The sequence below is a fragment of the Styela clava genome, chromosome 9 (assembly GCF_964204865.1).
Source record: "Styela clava chromosome 9, kaStyClav1.hap1.2, whole genome shotgun sequence".
NCBI lineage: Eukaryota > Metazoa > Chordata > Ascidiacea > Stolidobranchia > Styelidae > Styela > Styela clava.
The window spans coordinates 10,624,904-10,648,183 of NC_135258.1; the positions used below are offsets into that span (position 1 = coordinate 10,624,904).

The window sequence follows — 23,280 nt, forward strand, 5'->3', positions numbered from 1 at the left end:
TTTATTTTAAAGTACGCAACACTTGAGTAAAATCTACTTAACACAAGAATCACTGTGAGATGATATTCATGAGATCATAAATACTGATTTATTTATGTCGCTTGATCTATTCAGGTATTTACAAATTGACGCCTTCAAAGCACGCTCACCTTTATAAATCTAAAATTAACTACATACGCTATAAACATACATTTGCAATGGCTCGTATAAGAATGATTTCACTTCTTCGTCGCTAACACCTCATCATCTTATATTCGGATCCAAGCTCAGATTCGAGTCGAAATCACGCATTTTCGGCTCTCTGAATAGATATTGAGTCCTTGACATGTTTTTTCCGAGTCAAATCAAAATAAGATGACTAGTCGTATCTGCAGACATACATTTGTGATGTATCACAGATTCTTATTATTGAAACGATTCCAATTTCACCAATTATACTGTTCATTTTACGGTTTTAACATTTTTACTATATTTTAAGATTTGATGGCTCCGCTTAATTGAATCAAATCAACAACAATAAAAACACAAAGAAGCGTAAAATAATAACAACATACTTTGCTGGCTATAGTTAATATGACTAATCAAATTTATCTTAATTCCTTTTTATTCATTTCATTGCCCTCCCTTCTCTAGCGTTTTTGCCTCTCTTCTCTAATCTATTTTTGGCTTGGGTCATTCTATTAAAGTCGTTTAGGACTTCTTCGTTACGAGGATAAATTATTTCTTTTCCTTTCTTGCTTTTCCCTGGAAGAATGCCTTTTGTGATCAACCAGGGACTAGTTCATTATGTTTTTGATAGGAGTAATGTCAGGAGTAATCAGCACTGTAATTAAGATCAAATATCTTTTGAACGAGATCGAATAACCTGGTTTAGGTGGGAATTATTGATGCTTTCATAAGCTCTTGAATTTAAAATCATTATTTCCTGAAGAAGGAGGTATTATTCAGATGATTATTCAAAAAATATATTCAACCCGGATGCCACCATTAAGTATGTTCTGTCTAATATTTTGTCTCGTATTTCTGACTAATAGCAGGAATTGAGAAGAAAAATTATTACGCAGCCGGGATATCTCTCGTCCCGTGAATTTTCCTTGCTATTCATTTGATACCAAACTGAACTGATGATAAAACACTTCAGCCATATGTTTCTTGCCTAAACAACATGGGTGCAAGTGATTCGTCGTTTTTATTTTTTTTTCTCCATGAAAACCGACCGAAAAAGTTTTTAAATAAACGACGTGATAATTGTCTGTGATTTTAATGCTGTCCACTTTCATATGGCTTTTGTAAGTTTAAAAATTTAGCTTTAAAAAATATATTGGAATATAATACATCATTATGGGATTATTATTTCTGCAGATCATTTTACGGGAAAACGACGAAAAAAATTCACTCTAATTATTAGAGCTGCAATTGAGGCCTAAAACAAAGCAGTGAAAGAATTGAATGATGAATTAGAATTAGACGCTAAAAACAAGACATTGGCAAGAAAGCTGTAATTGCTGAAAGATAATATGTTAATTAATCATATGTAGTTTGACAAAATATATATCACATAAACCTCAAATGTCCATCTGTATCGGCAATGTACGGTATTCTTATTCACTTTACGCAGAAAGTGTTAGATTGAATCGTAACTTTTCATATAATACTGGGACCACACTGGGAATAGAATAGACCTTAGTTCAAAACCCATCCTATACGCGCGAAAAATAAAAGTGACATGAACAAACAAATTTTGTCATTATCTCTTACGGAGAATGTGATCACCAAAGCAGAAATTTGCATTTTTTGTTATTTTTTTAGTTATCCTTCATTGTAGACGTGTGCAGTTTTGAGGATAGAATATTTTTTATATACTTTTTTATATACTATAATGGGCGTGGTGTTTCCGCTGGCGTCATTCTCACTATCCAGGGTCGTCCAACCTTTTGGGATGAAGGGCCACGCCCACATGTAGTTTACAAATAATTGCGCGGGCCACTTAACATGGTAGTTATGTTCTAGTTTTGCTACACTGACTACAGGTTAATGATAAAACAAAGAATACTCTCACACCAAACTTTCACAATTATGTTGTCACAAGACTGTTGTTTCCCAACCATTGATGGCGCACCATCAGTGGTTATTCCCGAAAGTTTCGCCAAAGACAAGCCTAGACGCTTGATCATTTCCATCACATCTTCTAACAAATCAACGCCTCTAGACGTACCTTTAATAGGGACAATGGTTGCGAGCTCTTCGGTAATTTCAAAATCATCATTAACTCCCCGCAAGAAGATCGCCAAATGAGCAGTAACCTTGATGTCAGTGCTTTCGTCAAGCGCCAAGGATTACGATGAAAATTTTTCCGTTTTTGCAACTAAAGTTTCCGCTATAGAGTTTCCAAACTCTATAACACGACGAGTTCGCAAACACCTCTTTTATTTCCGGACGTAAAACATTGGCAAACCGAACAATACATAATATACATTCCTTAAAGAATTCTCAGTTTGTGAATGGCTTCGATTGTTTTGCGATAACGTCATATAGAGTAGTAAAAGACCAAGTGTGTAAGCGACTATGGCACCTTTATTTATCGATATCTCCTCTTAGTTGGTTTCGATTCAAAATGACACTCATGGCTCGTTGGAAAGGGCTGGCAAAGCGCATTTTAGTAAATAAACAAATCGTTTGTATCACATTTTCGTATGCTACATCACTCAAAATATAGTTTCGCTCAATTTTTCTAATCAATTCTGAAAAATAAAGCGGGGCACAGGTTGGACGACCCTGCAGTATACCATGACATTCTGCTAACGCGTTGTGGTCTGTGAAATATGCGCTCCAACTGCTCGTGTTTCTTATTATGTGATAACAAAATACCGGAACCACAACATACCGTGTTTGGCGTTTAAAGAAAGACCTATTTTAGTTAGTAAAGTTTATCCAGAATGGCAGTCTGTTCACGTATTCAGTCATATTCACTTTTCCTTACTGGCTTTGCGCATATCCTTCCTATACAGCGAGCGACTTTTCTCTGAAGGCATGCTGACGTGTTTTTTAATCTAGTTGGGATTTTAATATTGAATTTAATGTAATAGTTTGGAGATATTTATCTCTGTTTTTGTATACAACTTATCCTACCTGACCTATTTGCTGAAATTTCCGTTACCCCTAGGTACGGTACAGGTAGTTTAAAATAAATAACACGTCAGCTTGCCTCCAGTAGATGGTTGCTAACTGTACAGGTATAAATGCGTGAAACCAGTAAACAAACGATAGTGAAACGGTATAGATAATAGACTGCCAATGTCAAACGCTTCCAGTACCGGTACTCGAGGCGACATTAGCGCTGCAGTTAGCGCGCATATTTCACAGGTTGGCAGAATGTCATGGTCTAGGTGGAGTGACGTCACCGGCAACACCACGCCCATTAAAATTTTAGTGTACGATTATCAAAAAACTTGACCATGTTTATCGTCATAAAAATATGGAAGAATATCTAACAATCACTCTATATATAAAACTGTCCACGTTTACAACGAAAGATAAATAAAAAATGCAAATTTCTGCCCTGGTGATCCCATTCCCCATAAGAGCCAACCAATGTTAAAATTGTTTTGTTGATTTCACTTTTATTTTTGCGCGTAGAACGGGTTTTGAATGACTAAGGTCTATTGCAGAAGTGGTTGAATACAGGGTAATAGTGAGCTAAAAGGCTCCAGAAACTAGTCGGCGTAATAACTACGGTTACGGTTGAGTCTGTAGCTTGGATAGTGGCAGCGGAAAATTCTACCAAAATGAATCAGTGTGATTTGGGCATAGTCTAACTCTAGTAATCAAATTAGAACAAGGAGTGGTAGAGACTTCTCACTCTCGTCTGGTAGATATCGGTCGCTTCACCTTGCGATTGAGTTCCGTAAGAATTAGCATGCAATCGCTGATTCACATTTCCTCAGACAAGTCATCAAAATTACCTTGCCTCCAGTCCGTTCGCCCTTTATACGGGAAATTGGGTTCTAAAAGGACTGAATTCAAGTACATGTTCTGATTCAAATATTGGATCTGCAAATGTCCATGGACTAACCAACTTGCCCAATGTGTAACAAAATGGTTAGGCAATGCCGTACCGGAAAATATCCCGGTTCTTCCAAACTGTAGTAGCATCTTACCTAGCAGTGTCTGCTCATATAGAATCTTGTTCGTACTTTGATAAACGTAAGCATGTCAACACGTGTAGCCTCAGTTAAGCGGTAGGAAACATCAAATTCATTATTACTTATCAATTTTAATCGGTATGTAGATAGGTATTTGTCTGTCTGTCTGTTAGATGCACGCGATATCTCACGAAAGCCAGATTGAATCTGCTCCAAATTTTGCATGTGCATTCAGCATATGTCGGACCAGAAGCCTATCGATTTTGGATGAAATATGTCGTATAATAAGCGAGGTATTAATTGATTAGTGATGGGACACAAGGTGTCACTATGGAGTAAGAACGCTGTTTTGGGGGATCCCCTAACGTTCGATCGATAAGTCTTCGGTCTCTGACCGATATTATCGTTTATTTTTTTATTCCGTCGGTTTACATTGAAAGATATTAAAATAAAGAAAAATGACACATTATCGTTAATTTGTTTGTCGTAATATTTTGAAATAATCATGGTTTTCTGCTCAGTCTGAGTATTCTGGTTTAAAAAGATTTTGTGGAAAACAATGCATTGAGGTATCTGCGGATATGTGAACAAATATCACAAGACGTTGCTATTGCTTTCAAATGCAATGACAGAAGCAGACTTTTTAGCCAAAGGCCAAATAATTTCTTTTAAAAATGTTTTTTCTTTGCCATTTACATTTTTTTCAAAGTACTTGCTTATTTCATCTCGCATGATGTGTATTGCATCATGTGTTCCTCCCCACTTGACAGATGAATTTTCACTGGAATTGTTTTTTATGATACAAAACTTTTTTCCTGATGATATCCATTTATCCACAGTGGCTTTTTCTCTGGGAAACAAATAGGAGTCAATATCTCTTACAAGCCATCTTTTTACCGGTTCTGATGCGATTGCATATCGCCAAGTCTTTTGGCTGGGATATTTTTCTTTACTTATGTCTATAGTTTTAATGTCGTACTCACACAGTGATTTCAAATAAGGCAGCGGTATGGAACTATTAACAAAAAACCATATTTTCCACCCCGGATATACATTGGATACCCTAGCTGCGTTTCCAATGGCACTAGCGACATAAGTCGCTTTGTGGTCGAGAAACGAATATGAAATAGCTGGTCTAACCCATAATCGTGTTCTCATCTTTGTTATGAATACTTCTGAATCTGGATTATCGGGATAAATTTCATCAGAACTTGTGCATCTGTCGAAGTAAAATTCGATTTGTTCTTTTATCCAAGATGGATATTCACATCTGTTAAACCTATGTGCAACCTCATTTGTTCCACAATTTTCTTTATCTTGGTCTTTTTGTCCAATATGCATTGTTAGCGATTTTGCTGGATAAAAAAGATGGATTGATTCATCATGAAGTAATCTATTCAATCCTTGTACTATTTTAACGCCATCAACTTTTGAAAGCCACGATATAGCAAAAGATTTTGTCAAAACGAATCCAGAATCTGCTATTGAGTCTCCAACGCATAAATCGCCTTGTTGATTTTTACAATCATATGCATAGCTATGGTTTACGGACGGGTGATAAAGTGAGAGTATTCCGTCTGTATGTGTGATATGCTCTTCGATGAAATTCATCCAATGTTTCAGGAGAATCATATCGTCATCTAATATCATCAGTAGTTTGTATTTTGATTTTATGAAAACTTCAAGAGCTCGTTTGATAACATAATGTTTTCCATACATTTGTGCAGTCCAGAAGTATTTTACATATTTTCCATAAAATCTGTGCATTGTCTTTGCATTTATTTTATCTGATCCATCGTTGAATAAGTGAATATCAGTTTCCGCTATATTATTGTATTTACGGATCACTGAAGAGGTGAATTTAATGTAACCAATTTGGTTATACACAGGTATCGCGATCATAATATAAGAAGGACAGTAATATTTTCCTGGATACTGAGCGCAAAATGTCTTCACTGGTTCTTGAGGCTGGCAAGCGAGACATAGCCTTATTTTTTCTAATCTGGATAGTTCCGCATTTATCTCTAAAACGTGAGGAGAAATTTTCCCTCTCGTATTTCGTTTGAGGTCTGTGGTTACTCGTTGACGAACATTCCATCTTTCTTGCTCAATAACTTTTTGACTTCCGAAAGCAATGTGGTCTCTGAGTGAGACTGCTTTCATAAGGATTCCTTGGTGACATTCTTCTTTAAAACAAAAATGACACCAAGCGCCGAAGAAAATAGCACACACTACACTAATCAAATATAAGAATAATCTTTTTTGCGTTTGTAGAATACGCTTTGCTGCCATTCTGCGGAATAAAAATGATCAAATTTATAATAATGCTGTGTTCAGTCATATGTCGGATCGCAAAATAACTATCAATAATATAAATCATTAGGTGGGGGATAAAAGTAAAATTTGAGTGTACATTATAACGGTAACGGTTGTGTATAACGACTTATTTTCTATTGTCTTATAATGCCAATGCTACGTTGCAATAGGTCGTTCCTTGTTGGTGAAATTTTAAGTGTCCGTTATACATAGCATCTTCTTGTCCGTTGCCTTGTAATTGTTCACGCTCCGTTACGCATTTTTCGCATTATTTTTCATTCTTACTCGGGCGTTTTAAAATTCGAATAAAATCGATAACAATAAACGAGCTGACTGTATCATATAATAATGGCGTCTTTATGAAGTAAAACAGTAGCCCACAATTTGGTACTGAAATCAGTGTGCCTGAGATCGAATTGTTTCAAAATCATCCCAGCGTAAATCTTTCTCTCAAAGCACGTACGTATTGGATTCAATTTTTATTATCGATATTCTAAAGGAATAACTACGCCAGTAACAATGGACAGCATCACAAAATGAAGCCAGAGCGGTGTAGTCTCCAATTGATATTACCCAACCAAGCGTGAATATTGCTATTTTAAACCAAACTACTACTGTACTATCAGTGTATGTAGCACACTAGTATGTACTGAACTAGTGTACATGTAGTATCTGGTTAAACTCGAAATACAATAGACACCGAAGTCTTGGACCGTGAAACATCGACTATGGAGATAAAGCCTTAAGCTGTTAAACAGCTTTTGCGTCAGTTAGTCCAGAAAAGTAACGCTTTTCTGAGTTATATAGCTGTTTTATATAAGCGCCTGCCAAGGGTTCAGATTTTTTGTACTCTATCTACTCTACTTATTTGTTTGGTATTGCTGACTAATAACAGCCCAAAAGACAAAAATTGTTCAGCAACCAGATTATCTCCCATTGCCTGTGACTACGAGCTTTCCCTGTCGTTCGCAAATACTGAATCGGACTGGTGATAACACACTCCAGTCGTACAATCGCTACCGAAACAAAACATGTTTATGCGAAACGATACTGCTGTTCAAAGCTAGATCCCAACTGACCACATCAGGCAATATTTAATTCTCTCGCTGTGCTTTTACAAAGGAAAAGAGACAAAAGTAAGTGCGTATGTCTTTTGAATGAATGATGAGTTCAGGTCGATATATATTGAACCATACTGCGCAGCGATTCTCCGCGGTTGAATAATTACGATGTCGCGATTGGCTGGCGAGTGCGCAAAGACTTGTGGTTTATTTCCACATGCAGTAGAAGGACAATGAATACTATTAAATGATTACAAACATAATTATAACAAAATAATACACATTGCGAATTTTGTTAGCAACGTGAGAGGGTCCTTATTTTTTTAGATAAAGCTTCAGGTTCCTAAAAATTAAAACGAAAATATAGTCATAAATGTATTTTTGGTGGTATTTTGAAGCATATTACTCGAATTGTATCTATTCTATACCATAATATTTCTCAACGTACCATGACCTCAAGACGATTTTTGTCGACTCATCACAAAACGGCAGACGATTTTAATTGAACATCGAATTCCGAGTACCATATATGTTCCCTTGTTTCGGGTCTAAAACCATGATTTCTGCGGCTCTCATTCTTTTTTTGGCTGGAACTCAACTCATACTTTCAGTTTCAAAGCAATAAAATTAGTAATCAATTTCGCAACCCGCCCCATGTTCCGACTACTATGGCTGAAACTTCCACCCCATGAAACATTTTTTGAGAAATTCTAGTAGAAATTATGGACTGCAGAAATAACCGCAAAATACCATTCAAATCAACAGCGACAGTTCCGGTTTTACACGCCTCAGAGTATGGCAAGAAATAAAATTAGGAACTAGATAGAGACTGCGCTTATTTTCTCATTGCATCTATTTCGCGTGCATGCAATTACATCATCAAAAAGCACATCGGCTTGATCTATTGATTTTCTATCAGATATAATATAATACAAAAACTGTCTGCTCATGTAGCTAATCTGCAATATCCCGGGAAGTTCACATACCGCAAAAATGAGACAGAATGGTTCGTGTTCCATACCGCGTGTAGTTGGATCTACTCAATAATTTACGAAATTGTACACGCCTGTATGTTGCACTTTCTACTTTTAATCGTATATTTTAAAACATTTTATATTTGCAGTCTAATCCAATGAAACCTACTGTTCACTCCACGTGCTGCCAATCGAGTATACTAAGCTTGAAAGTTCTATAAATTTCCTTTTACAAATTCCATTGCAGAGTTCAAGAAAATTGACTGTTACTTCAACTACGGAACCTTTATCTTTGTTACCCATATTCTGTTTCAATGGGGGTTTTAAGAAAATCGGTTCCTTGGATTTCAACCTTCTGAATTCAACTGATCCTGGGAAAAATGAAAAACTGGATTGGATTCTTACATCAGACCAACAGTATTGTCCTTTCAGCTGTCAGTATGGCAACCTATCAGACGAAAATTTGGCATAAAATTCTCTATGGATGATTTTACTTATGAATGTAAGGTAAATTATTTGCGGCAAATTCAGTTACAAATATTGTTTTCTTAAAATTAACATCATTCTCTTTCGTAAATTATTATGGATTGCAACGAATTGTCTCCTGATCCACCGAATCCTGCTTCTAGGAAACTGTCAATGTCATCTTCTGAAGATTCGCTTTCATCGTCAGATTCATCTGAACCTAATTCAGTTAGGGAGTCCGTACATTCCGATCCTGGATCTCCACCATCGTCAGAACCTTCAATATTGTTCACGTCTCTGAAATAAAAATAGCAAAGTGCAAGTGTTTATCTAATGACCGAGTGCATTCGCTTTGCTGGATATTCGATATAGATTACGGCAGGAATGATAGGTATTTTTCCTGCGATTCAATTTGATGTGATTGAAATTCGATTTCCGCTCGATTTGAGTCCAATTTTGAGAAAATCCAATTAACGTGGTAAATTATCCGTGTAACGAAAGACACAACGTCTGATGCGTAAAGACGTTTAGTCAATAAACACAGGTTACGTTTTCGGTTCGCTTATTGGGAAGAAAAAGAGCAAAAATAAGAGGATAATACAAATATATCGTAGAAATAGTTATCGGACAGAGCAAATATATTAGTATCATTCCTATACAAATCGGACAATGGAACGGCAACACACTTCTCGTGAAAGAAAAATTAAATAAGTTCATTTTTGTGTATATATAAATATTGAAAATGGATTACTAGATACAATTACAGTAGAAATTTTACTAATGTATCTTACACTAAAAAAAAGACCTAGCCCAAATTTGAAGACCGCAGTTTTGCCTTAACATATTATGTAGTTTATGAGTATATATATATACTGTATTGAATTGAATGAGCCTGTAACGTGAAAGGTTGGAGCGTTTTTAGAGAAAGCAATTTTTTGAGCAGTCATAAAGAATTTTACTTGGCATCTAAGGCATTGGCTGTATCATCATATAATTCCGCACTATTCATACTCTCATCATCATCAGATCCACTACCAGAATCTCCTCCATCCGAATCATCGTCATCACTTACAGCCTCTCCATGTTCTTCATACGCTTCTTCTATAAATAACAAGGAGAGAAAATTAATATTGGCAAAATAAATTTTTGTTGTTAGGTCGACTTTTTGGTGCGGGAAAAATCGCTTTTCTCCGGACAGACACTATATCGAGTCACATTCGACTATCAGATCAATTACAATAACGTCTGCGACGCATCATGAATATCAACTCTCAGTACTTAAAATGGACGTAATCGCCAGAAAGCTATTACTTTCTATGAGATTCTACGTTTATGCCTTACAAGCTCGCGAGGGGCATTATCCAAACCTTGATTGTTGCAGGAGAAATCCAGTAATATTTTCTTTCGATTGAACTTTCCTAAATTTCATGATCTATTTCATAACACGCGGTAAACGATATACGTAAAACATTGTTACTTTTTGCTTGTATGTGTTGTTAATAAGAAGGTATGGTGGGTAAGAAGGCAAGGTAAGAAATGTTGGCAAATTTCGGCATCATGAAGGATACGGGTTAGGTATTTAATCTAGTTCTCTTTTACTAGACCTCGCGTATCACTCTTTACAATAAATGATGTTTTATTAAATGACCAGAAAAAATGATAGCTTCTTTTTTAGCCTGTTACAGAATATGTTATACTAGGGAAAATATTAATAATACTTGTAAATACATTCGGACGCTGGATTCTATATATTGTAAGACCGATATTCCACATGTTCATATAAACTGATGTCACCTGGTTCGGGTTCTTCATCGTCACCTTCGTCGTCTGAACCTGACCCTCCTGAATTTGAACTTCCAATTCCAGCTTTTGAATATACGCATTGGAAACACAATGCAAAATTGTCAAAAAATCTGAAAAAAAAAGTTTTTTCTATTTTATATACTCTTAAACAATTATATATATTATGGACAAGCAAACAATGATACATAATGTGATGTCGTCATCAAAAAATTAAAAATTGCGCACCGCGTGGTGGTTCCGCGATCGCATATTAGCGAGCTTGTGGTCAGCGAAGTCGAGAGTTTTTCGGTAAGAAAGACTACCGGTATTGTGAAAAAATTGATTACTGGTTCGTTCTGGTCTTCTCGTCCATATATTTGAGCATAGTTCTCTTGTTCGTTACATCGCGTTTGAAACATACACAATAATACATTCATCATCTATTATTTTACTTTTGTCATCTCAAAAGAATAAGACTATTTAAATAAGATACAACGATTTTGGAATGGATGCAGACAGTATAAAATTATCTGATCTTTCACATTTTCAGGTTGTAAATTAGAACAAACATATTCAAGCTAAAAACTACCGTACACAGTGTTGCATTTTACTATAACAGGGTTCAACTTGGGCTCACTCTATATTCTACGAAACCTCTGACAGGAAAATACAAGCACGAAACAAGAAAGTGTAAATTTGAAGCCTCTAAATAGGATTAACGGATGAAGTAAAGGTTTACTACGTTACATATTGTGTTGACGAAGAAATTGGAGCAAACAATCTCCTGCGATTCAATTAGAATAACTAAAATAATATTATATAACCCTGAAACGAACAATTAGGATTTTAAGAATAGCTTATGTCACCTTTTTACGGTATTGTCTGTTCAATTTTCAATCACGGTGTCGATATCGACTGAATCACTAAATGGAATTTAACCTATCGATCTGATGGCCCAGTTATGCATGACTTGAAATCGACTGAATCCGACTAATGAAATTATTGTTCGATAATATTTGTTTTATCGTATTGTTTTGCTGCAGAATTTATAAAACTGTTTCAAGACGACAGATACAAAGATGTTTTTGATCGAATCTAATTGCGATATTTTGTAAAAAAAAATACTGCATAAAATGGTTTAAACTAAACACTAATATTCGTATTTTTCGTCTTTTATGCATAAAATGGTAAGAGTTATAGTTTAATAGAAGCAAAAATATTGATGGTATGACATAGTATGCACATTTATATACTATATGCATACGGCTACCTAAAATAAATATTAATCGTAAAATGCGACGAACGAACTCAAATAAAGTTGCGTACTCACTCAGTACTATGAAGCAATTTTACGATCACATTTTATATATTTAATGATTTTCTCTATTTGGTACCTAATATCTACCGGGTTCAACAGCATTCCCGACAGAAAAAAACAATTTGTAGGTTGAATTCTGGCAGTTTTAATAGTCAATCAGCAGAAAAAATCACGTAACCGTCGCGTGTCAACTTCTTAAATTAACACCGTATCTCCACGGTTATTGGTTGTAGTTGTGCACAATGTTAATGGCATAATGTGTCGTTCTCGATATGCAGATACCAACCTTCCGAAATGGTGAATTTCTTGTTGTTTCCTACTTGTATCTTATTAATTTGTTTGTAGAATCATATTTGCATAGTATTCCAATATACTATCTTTGCTGCATTTTTGTTATGGGCGATATGAACAATAGACATGGCTTTTTTATTGTTATGTCATTTTTTTTTTTTTCAGGTAGTGGCCGAATTTAAATAGTTTTATTCTATTTAATTCCCAAAACAAATTCCAGGTCATGGCGATTTATCAAGAAAACAGATAGTTTTTATTTATCAAGATCATTTCTATAAGATAAATAAATTGAACATCATAAAATAACTCACTATTTCATCATTTCACTCACTCATTTCAAATATTCATCGTCTTGTGTTTTCGTTTATTAATAATTTAAAGCAAACCCATGGTCTGTATCGTGAAAATATGTGATGAATTCGCGTATCGGAAATTTTGATTTTATCAATTTTTCGTTTTCCAGCGACTAAGTACCGTCATGTTTTACAAATAAGCTTTCTTTGCGAAATATATATTATGCAGTGGTGAGATTCAGCCGGTTCGCACCGGTTCTATAGAATCGTCTCACGGAATTTTTTGAGATCAGCGAACCGGTCCGAAGCCTCAACTAAAAGTGGGAAGAGTACTAATAGAAGATTTAATGTAGACCACTGGAGCAATAGCGGCTATATATAGATTTACTCCTGTGATAAATATGTCAGTAGTTAAAGCTTTGAAACAATAAGATAGATGATGAGTTCTACAACCGGTTACTTGACGGAGAAAACAAATTGTGACTCACCTATCCGCTAGTGTAGACTTTGAAATATCGGCTACTTTGCTCTTTCTGCTATGCTTCCGCCAGCTTCTATATGGCGTTGATTTTGGCTGTCGTATCGCTACCTTTTTTGGCGTCATTCCACCATATTTTTTCAAATCGGCCAGCGTCATAATATCAGCTGAAACAAGTTCTTGACTATCAGTTTGTCTAACAAAGTTCGCATCACATTCCTGGCAACATGGATCATATTGCTCAGCTTCTTGGGCACATTGTTCACAAAATGGCGATTCGCAAAAAGAATCGTGTTCGTTGACATATTCTTGTTGAGAATGATCCACAGCTGATGAGTTTTCTAACCAGATTTCATCCGTTTCGCTATCTTCTATTAGTAAAGGCGAATGTATTTCTTGGCAACATTCACAGGCACTATGTCTGCGTCGTATGTTATGGGGTGAAGGCGGTGGGTTAACATAAAGACTGAGTTTATCTACATCTAAAAGTGATTTCGATTTGCAACTACAAGCTAAAAGTGCTTCCCATTGAGAATCAGAGTCTTTTTCTGCTTCCAAACGATCACATATGCTACACTTTTCATTCATATTATTATCTGAATGAACCAAAGAATTTGGAACTTCATCACTGACGAACAAGTTGCGAGGAGGCAGTGATCGCGACCGAAACCTTTTCCTGAATTTTCGGTATTTGCGACTAAAAAATTTATTGAGATTCCCAAAAGGAGAACGGCGAGAAATTCTGTTAGGTGACAGGTTTGTCTTTTCATTTCGATAATGAAAACTGCTGTTTATCTTATAAGAGTCATTAGGGCAACATTCTGATCGTCTGCAAGATGATATTGGCGGTTCCATTGGTAGCATGTCCCCGTCAGTTGATGAAATACAGCAACATTCTATAAATAAAAAATAATTCAATCAGCCCTGTAGGAAATAATATAAATACAACCAAAAATTTTACGTTTTTTTTATATTTACATTTATCGTTTTGCATCATCATATTATGTTTGTGGTTATCTGTCCCATAGTGGTCTAATTTAAACCCCGTTCAGCGGCAGGTACGTACAAAATAATTCACAACCAAACATCGGTAATTGTTTAAAGCTACAAATACTATCATTGAAATGTTGACCAATTTTTCAAATTTTTTTAATGCTAACGACATGGAATAAATTTTTTATGATCCAATTCATTGTCAGTGCATTAACACGGCACATGCATGATTATGAATATATTCCTCGTAATTATATTATTTATGCACCTCAAGTACGCCATCAAAATTATATATATTCAATACATAGCCAACTATATCTTTTATAACATAATTAATGAGGTGTTATAGTTTCCTCAGTTAACGAACTCTAAATGATTAGGTCCACAGAGCCCTGAAATCGTACGGCTGTCCAAAAATTCTGGCTTCTTACATAAAAGAAAATTATAAACTAAAATCACAGTTTTTTATATTTACATTATTAGGCAAGTTATTTTTACACGAAAAAATTACAATTCAACGTTATATGTCACTCACATCGATATGCATTGTGTATACACTGCCTGTAGCGACATCCGAACTATTCACTATGGATCTTCGTCACACCATGAAAATTAAACCCATAAAACCTCTTACGATTGTTCTAACAGTTATATTTTTATTTACTTGTAAAGATCCGCAACTCTTTCTGAGCAAATTAACAAAACAAAATTGTTTTATGTACTCCTAATACCAATATTGACGCTAGCTTTTCCCAATAACTTGTATACTTCTACCACATTAACTATTGTACGAATGTCTTTCAATAATTTCGGTCAGACCGCTGTGTGGAGTGTCAGAAGCAGCCATGTTCTTGCTGATTATTTATTGCGGCTTCTAAGGTTCAAATCCTCTCGATCGAATTCCGTGATGGGGAATTGCTGAACTTCACGCCGCCGCAAGTAGGTTTACACCAGCGGCGTGCGATCACAAATTCGCCTACTATCCTGTTCGATGTATTTAAACCAGCCTAGCTATTCCCATATTCATTTTGCACGAGATATCGTGATTGAACCGTATTATTGCTGCATGTCGTGGAGATAAACATGGAAATCCTAGCTAATCCATGTACTCATCGTTTCAAATATTAGTATATTCCTGCTTCAGCTTGGAACACTTTAAAACGCTATCATCACCAAGTAATTTTTAAGTCTAGGCATATATTTTTTTTAATGCAAAACAGCACTTTTAATATATACATACTATATCTATCTATAATCTTGACATAGAATATTGGCGTCAATAACGCCATATTTAAAAGCCTTCGTATTTTCATGACTATTCTTTATTTACGTTCTGCTTACCGCAATATTTGTTGCAACTGGAAGGCACTTGATCAACTTCAGAGATAGCTATTTCATGTACTGGATACATATACTCCTCTTCGATGGGCTCGTCTTCATTTCCGGTATTTCCAGATTTTATTCGACGACATACTTCGCAATCTGAACTGTCAATTGATGACGTACATCGCATATTTTCATCCGATAACTTATCAAGAAGATCATGTTCAATGTATGAACCTTCAGCACATAGTTCACAATGACTGTTACCTTCAAGCATACCCATGTCGATAGTAGATCTTCGCTTAGAGCAGATTTGCGAATGGTTTCGATTTTCTTTATCGAACTCGATGTCTAAGCTGCAAATAATACGCGATTTGGCATACTTGCATAAAGACGGACTTCCTATTGTAGTATTAGCAAGGATTTTCCCGATTTTCTTTGCGTTCTTTTGTCCGCGACTTGTTGTTCTACTTTTGACGCCCCGATTGCAATATTCAATATTTTCTACCGAAGACTTTTTGCTTTGTGCATCCGGCCTAGGCCCAACCTCTGATTCACGGCGGTCGATGCTAACTTGATACTCTTTAAAGCTGGATTTTAAAGAGGTAGAAACTATTCCTCCTTCTTTTCCACTGAGCCTTACAAGACTCCCGTAACGAGGATAATTGATCTGGGAATTAATCTCTTCGTTCTGAATTATTTTTTGATTGTTTCCACCAAAGGTTCTATATAAAAACAAAAATTTGTGAGAAAAGTTACGTTATCAACCGGGCTACAAGAAATAAAAAATCAGGAATATGGAAAAAAATACATATTTCCCATTACAGAACAATTCGATGAGGGATCGCAGTTTTCCTTTTTAACTACCAAATCACAATAGCTAAATACATCATTCAGGTCATTACGTAGAAAGCTTTTCAGGTTGCACTACCCGCAATGGTTGTGGTCAAAATGCATTGCATTTATACCAACACTAAAAAAAGTTATAACTCCTAATGTGACACAATTACTCCAGTTCTTGCATACTATCTAAAATCTATGTTAAACCGTTTTGATTCTGTAACCGAGTACAAGAGACTTGTAAAATCTATCCTACTACCTTTTGCATCACTGAAATCAGCTTATTGCTAATGACGATTAAATCTCGGTGGACGGTGACGTTACCGTGTGTGACGGTTCGAACTCTTGTTAATTAGCGGTCTATATATTCACGTAAAGCCTGGAAGTTAGCGATCGATGTTTCAATGGTTTGATTGAAATGTCAAAGGAGACATCCCATTGATTGTGAATTAGCAGCACCAAGACCTATAGTTTTCCGATAGTGCGGTAATTCGTTAACCATTAGCGATAACCTTTTTATTGCAAGTTATTGGAAAAAAGGTTGCGTCTTTGGAATCAAAATCAATTTTAATCAAAAAGTGTACCTGCTATTATTATTAGGTGTAGGAAGTGGCTGTTTTACTGACAGAAATCTCGAAGTATCTGATACTACACCGAAGATAATGACAATACCAGTTTTAACTCTTGCGGTTCTTCAAGTTGAGTCAGACCTGTCCGTATTTGAGTATTCATTTATAAATATCTGCCAGATCTAGGCGGCAACCAATCCCTATTATAATATATATATAGTATTCGAAAAAATACAACCAAAAATCGCTTTCAATAACTTCCAAAAATAACTTACGTAACACAGAATATTCTTACGAAACTACATTAACTCAACCTCTAGCTGCTCTATGACGTTATAACAAATTAGGCCCGTAATTCTGTTCGTCTGCCTCGCGTTCTGAGACAAATAATTAATCCCAAATTAATTATTCAGGTGCAACCGAGGCCACTGCCCTACGAACTCTCGAAAATATGTTTTTTTCCGGAAACATGCAATGCATGAGTATTCAATCAGTGGGGTTTGCAATGTAAATGGCTATGAACAGCTATAGTTTGATTTGGGGAAAACTATACAATGTGTGTAGATTGAAGTGGGTTAAACAAACGTTATAGGATCGTCATGAAAATGATCTTTTGCGATCATAGTTAATGCAACTAATAAAAGATGTTTGTAATTGGTCAAATACGTAATTCTAATGAATCGATTTTCTGGTAAGGAAATAAATGTAAAAACATCTACTAGTATAGGTAGCCTGTTTTTTTTCAAGATTACATTAAATAGCGCACGACCGAACCTGAAGACTGGAACGCCGCGTTATTAGTATATTTAAATTGACAGATTCCAAAAATGCTTTTAGATTACAGCCCTTAATCTTTATCTCCTCTTCAAATAATCTCTTTTGTATTGAAATTGCAAAGTACCGTCCGACTTGAGAATACTCATCCATTCGGCCAAGAGACAAAAGATTAATTTTGACTAAGACTTGAGATACGCCAGAAACATATGGCTTTAGAAATCCACAATGCCCTATAGAGCTTCAATACATTTAGTTTTAAAATTAATTGTATGAGAAGCGTAATGGAAACCGATTTTCGTGTCAATTGTGATCCCTGGGGAGTGTAAAATGGTCACGCTAAATCCTGTTTTCTTTTCCTGACTGTCACATGCAAGCAGTATATTTTATCGAATTTTGTGGTAAATATGAAAGCAAACGTGCTTTTTTGACCCGATCTTATTTGAAAATATAACATATGGTGGTATTTTAACTTGAATACAGAAATTTCTACACAATTAGAATTGAGTTTAATGAACACAAGTATGCAAGAGTTAAAATTGTTATTGTCATTATCTTTAGTGTAGTATCAGATACATCGAGATATCTGTCAATAAAACAGCCACTCCCTACATCTAATAATAGTACATCCCCTGCATTGGAATGTGTCTACATGGCAGCTCGATAAACCTTTCAGGACGCCATTTAAACGATCCATTTCCATAAGGTAACAGAAGTATATTAAAATTACTTTAGGTTCCGTAAATGTGGATTGTTATTATATTTGTATATTGTGTGTGTTTTTATTTGAGGTTTCTTCATAGTGCCTTTGTTGACCATTATTTCGTTAAATTCTATTTTTAACAATCGAGTCATAAAATATTCGAATAATATAAACCATAACTTTCAAATCGAAAAATCAATAAATATCAACAAAATATTCTCATATCGCTATATGAGATTATATCAGATTATTACAAATTAAAGTAAACGTTCATCAGGCGATCTAAACGATTACAGACGTATACACCAAATTTGAGTTCTTTAGCCACGCCAAAGCAAAAATAAAAGTCTGTTGCCATTACCAACGTCTGACAAAACGAATACGCTTGGATTAGAAGTAATCTATCGTGATACTCAAGTGGTGAGAAATACGGCACTTTGGAATGTTTTTTTTAATCACGATTAAGCAAATGAGACAAGTGGTATGTGGGAATCTACATTTTGAAAGACCTAGAATTTTTCTTGCTCTGTCAAAATCTCACCCAAATTACAACTTGAGTGATGTGGTGGTCATGAGATTTACAACCGATGTTTTTAAATCTGCGACATTTATTGTTCTTAGATCCAACGCACTGACAATAATGTCAACGGGAATTACTCTTTACCCACTTTGTGATCCATACTGCGATCCGGGATTGCAATGGTCAATCCGTCTTATTTAATCAATTTGTTGAACTCGAGGGTGATTTTTCTAAACTTACATTATCAATGATTAATGTTAAGTATTTCGTAGATTTTCGCTACTCGCGGCTAAGACGGTTCTTCACACATTAATTATGAAATACACACACTGATCCTTGCGAATTTTTCGACAATCATGAACCAAAAAAAGAGGAAAGTTTATCGCCAAAAGAAACCAATTTACTCAACGTTGTGCTTTCAATGACTAGGACGAAGTCATCGCGCGAGATTGTTCCTAAAATGTTATTTGAATGATGACGCAACAGTTATAAAGACAATTCTAAGCTCTGCGCGCGAACTCTCTTTTGGTAACGTTTGATAAAATACGTTAAATGTTCTTTCGCCGGGTGGATGTTGTGTGCAAAATGTTTTTACTTCTGTCGTTTATATTATATAATTCTCTTTTTTGTAAGATTCATATTTACTCGTTACGCTCCGAGCGATGTGTTAGGAGCTACAGCTAATTGTAAGGAACAAAATCTTCCCAGTTCAGTACCGCCTATACGACTACCCAATTTATCACACCTTGGAAAAAATGAGGGGCATAGGACTCGAATCCGAAATGTGTTATCCTCGATGCCAACTCAGCCTAACGCGTTATTCGCTATGCAAACTCGTCGCTCGTGTATTTCGCGTATTTGCTGCAAGTACCTTGATTAAATCAGAATTCTGTGTATTTGATATATTGCAATTGGTATGTCACGTTATGTTGATAGGCGTTAAATAACACATCGACCGACCGATAACGTCAGTATCTCTTTCTCGATGCAAGTAGCTGAGTTCAAGTATGCGTTTCTTTTTTCATTTATTTTATAATTAATATTGTCGGCTGTCTCTGCGCCTGATGAGACGAGCGCTTCAAAAATATCATAATCCTGATAACATCTATCATGGATGAAACAATCAATGACAGCAATTCCCCTGTGTATTAATATAATCTTTTCAAACGAAATTGTCTCAAGATAAAATACACGGATACTCGATACGATCTTTTGTGAATTACATATATTTTATTTTACTTTTAGTAGGAAGAACAATGACTTTATTTAATGAACTTGAAGACATAGAATTATTTTTCACCTATTTGTGGGACATTTATTTCAGATTGCTCAAATTTGGTTCAAAACCACAGGAAAACGAATGCGTTTTATCATGTTTTATTGATATGACTCGGGCGCGAACTAACCTTCCAAGTAGGTGAAGCTGTTTTTTTGAATAGCGGCAACAGGTATTTCGCCATATATATATATATGCTGATCGAGTTAAATAAATAGTATTAGAAGATTTCAAAATTCACTTTTTGTTCTAAATTTTTATATTGTTCGCAAGAAATTGAAAAGTCTTTATATGAAATCAATATTACGTTGATTCTAATAATATAATTCAGATTTTTGAATAATATATTTTTTGTATATATTTTTAGAATACCTGATGATTTATTGGCAAAAGCAGGAAGTTCATTGCAAAAAGGCTGTCATAAAGTAGAGAATCTCAGTTCATTCCATTTATTAGGATCATAAGTTAGTTAAAAAAATCGAATGTACCAAATATTATATTTGCTCGAGTAAATTTTCTGTAAAACTGTCATTTACATTTTTTGAAATGTAATGACAGAATGTGAAAAATACACATTTTTAACGTTTAGGGGGGTTTAGCTGCGCTCCCGGTATGAGGATGAACAGTTAGTTCACTATGAATGCAACAGAAAAAGAATAATGAAAAACTTTTCATTAACTCATGAACTAAACACGCTATACACTATGGCGTCATTAGATTGGTCAACGTTTGTCAACGAACAAATACACAAAATGTTCAATCATTGGTTGGTTCTCTTATTTATATTCGGTACGACTGTATAGGGTGGTGAAAACAAGACTATTGGACAAAAGTAGTTGCATTTACAGAATTATATTAATATCTACAATATGTTATATTCACATTATTTATCTCACTACTCCCGCGAATTTTTTTAAAATGAAGTTGTTGGTTTATAATTTAATACACTCACAATTTTATCGTCATTATTGAGAAGGTTTAACATTATGTAGGAAAAAATCCAATTGAAAAATTATAAATAGGTCACAAGAATAACTTACTTGTTGCTCAAATTTGAATCGTCGATGTGTTCTTTCCATTTAATCCAAGACAGTGTTGACATTATCTTATTTTACCCACGAAACTAGTCTATTTCTACTGTTTAGCTCTCTATTTTTATTAATGAAATTTGTAATACCATTGAATTGAAAATAAAACCTATTACAGAGCTCTCGTGAAGTATTGCATTGTGTAATACTTGACTTTTCGTATTAGGATTTCAATATATATTGTTAATCTACTGATTAATAGCTATTTATTGCTCTTTTCTTCGAAAAACAATAGAAAAATTGGAAGTAGAATTCACTAAAAACGAATAAATTGCATCACGTTATATCACTAATAGGAATCGATTTTTTTTTATACTTTTTCTGTTTAACGTATTATTATTATTAATCAGTCTGATTCAGCAATAATTAGAATGAAATAGATCATTGTAACTTTACGCACTATGAAATGATAAAAAGGTAATGCAACTTTCACCTAATTCTGCCTAGTTTATGTCCCATTCGATTCTTGAAATAAGATTTAGGTTTATCTTATGTGGGACCATACAACAGAGGTGTTTCTGTCTATAATAAAACAGGAGGGATAAACCGCCATTCCTACAAAGAGTTACATGACGGTATTTATCACTTTTCTTAAACAGCAAACTTCCGTCATTTAATGTCATCGTCAAGCGATCCCAGATCAATTTTCAAAACATCCATGATGCTATTATTTAGAATGTCGTTTTCCAGATTCTCCCACGCCACGTTAACATTGTAAGATGCTCTAGCAGCACTGACTCTAGCAAACGTTTTTTATGGGATATACTCGTATTATATTCTTGCGGTGATACTCGTTTACATGGGCCTAATTGGCGACATAAAATATTAATGTTAGCTTTGTCTGCTTCGTAATTGGTGTTAACAAAATTTGAAAAAATACTCAAGAAATTTTACTAGACGGGACAGACAATATCTTTACAAGATCTTTTTGGGAAAAATAAATGAATTTCGGAACTAATCTTCGCAAAGAATTGGAATTTTATTATTCCCTGGTGACAAAAGAATGGATATTTTCTGGATGAACGATTGTTTTCTACCGATCAAGGCATCTAATACTGTCAGATTACGAAACAATAATGGATATTATCACACCATGTTAGATATGCTATGATAACAAAAGAAAATTTAGTCATAAGATCAATTTCCACCAAAAAGAAATTTTATTCTCTGGTCGAGTCATGGTTTTTGAGAGTGCGCCACACATCGATAGCACTTTTGATATATGAATATTTGGTGGTGTTTTCACATTAAACAATGAATTAAAAATATCCACTTGTACGTAGGTAGCTATTATTTTTTGAAATATTATTAATTTGGAGCACCACATTGGTCTAAAAATTGAAGCAATGTCATTGAATCGTTAGCGAACAGTTTGCTGTAGCACATATTTCAATTGCAAATAAATCAAAATTGAATTACCTATATAGACAATCACGCTTCCAAATACATTTTACCGAATAAAAGTGGTTTATATCATGATTTTCATAAATTTCAATAAAAATTTCAAATGAAAGTTTTTTGAAAAATAGTTTTATAGAATTATTTTTATTTTCCGTGGTAAATGGCTATTTATTACATACGCTTTGCACAAAATGAATAGTAAACTCACTGGTTTCTATCTATCTGATCTGGATTTCTAAACTCTCAAATTGAAATGCTTCAAAGACCTGAAGCCACAATAGAATATATTGTTATAATGATAATCTTCTTTTCATATCAATATTTTTGAATAAAAACCTTTAGGAATAATAACTTTAATATTTTAGAAAGCATTGCACTGAAAAACACGAATCTTAGAGGCCATTGCCATAACCTTTTCTAATCAGGCTTATTGCAGCGCAGATATGAATAGCACTGGCCTGAAATTACATTTGAATATTTCAAAACTCCGTCGTAATTAGGGGGGAAGAAAACAAAGTGTAGTAGAACAAAGCTCGTTTCTCAATTATTATCTTTAACAAAAATAATAGGACAAATTTTGCTCAAATCGTTGGAAAATAGTATAAAGTACTAAACACACGCAGAGCACACGAGAATTGAAAATATATGTATAGTGGATCATTCTTTAATTGTG

General features: G+C 34.8%; 1 protein-coding gene across 1 annotated transcript; it reads right to left on the reverse strand.

The window, feature by feature from the left end:
* Positions 1 to 8,976: 8,976 nt before the first annotated feature.
* LOC120339934 (uncharacterized) lies at positions 8,977 to 21,427 on the reverse strand. Its single transcript, XM_039408174.2, has 6 exons — positions 21,159 to 21,427; positions 15,455 to 16,161; positions 13,131 to 14,016; positions 10,753 to 10,871; positions 9,918 to 10,059; positions 8,977 to 9,255 (listed from the first exon to the last, which is right to left on the reverse strand). The coding sequence occupies exons 1-6, from the start codon at positions 21,218 to 21,220 to the stop codon at positions 9,054 to 9,056; spliced, it is 2,118 nt and encodes a 705-aa protein (XP_039264108.2). The 5' UTR covers positions 21,221 to 21,427; the 3' UTR covers positions 8,977 to 9,053.
* Between the last annotated feature and the right edge of the window lie 1,853 nt (positions 21,428 to 23,280).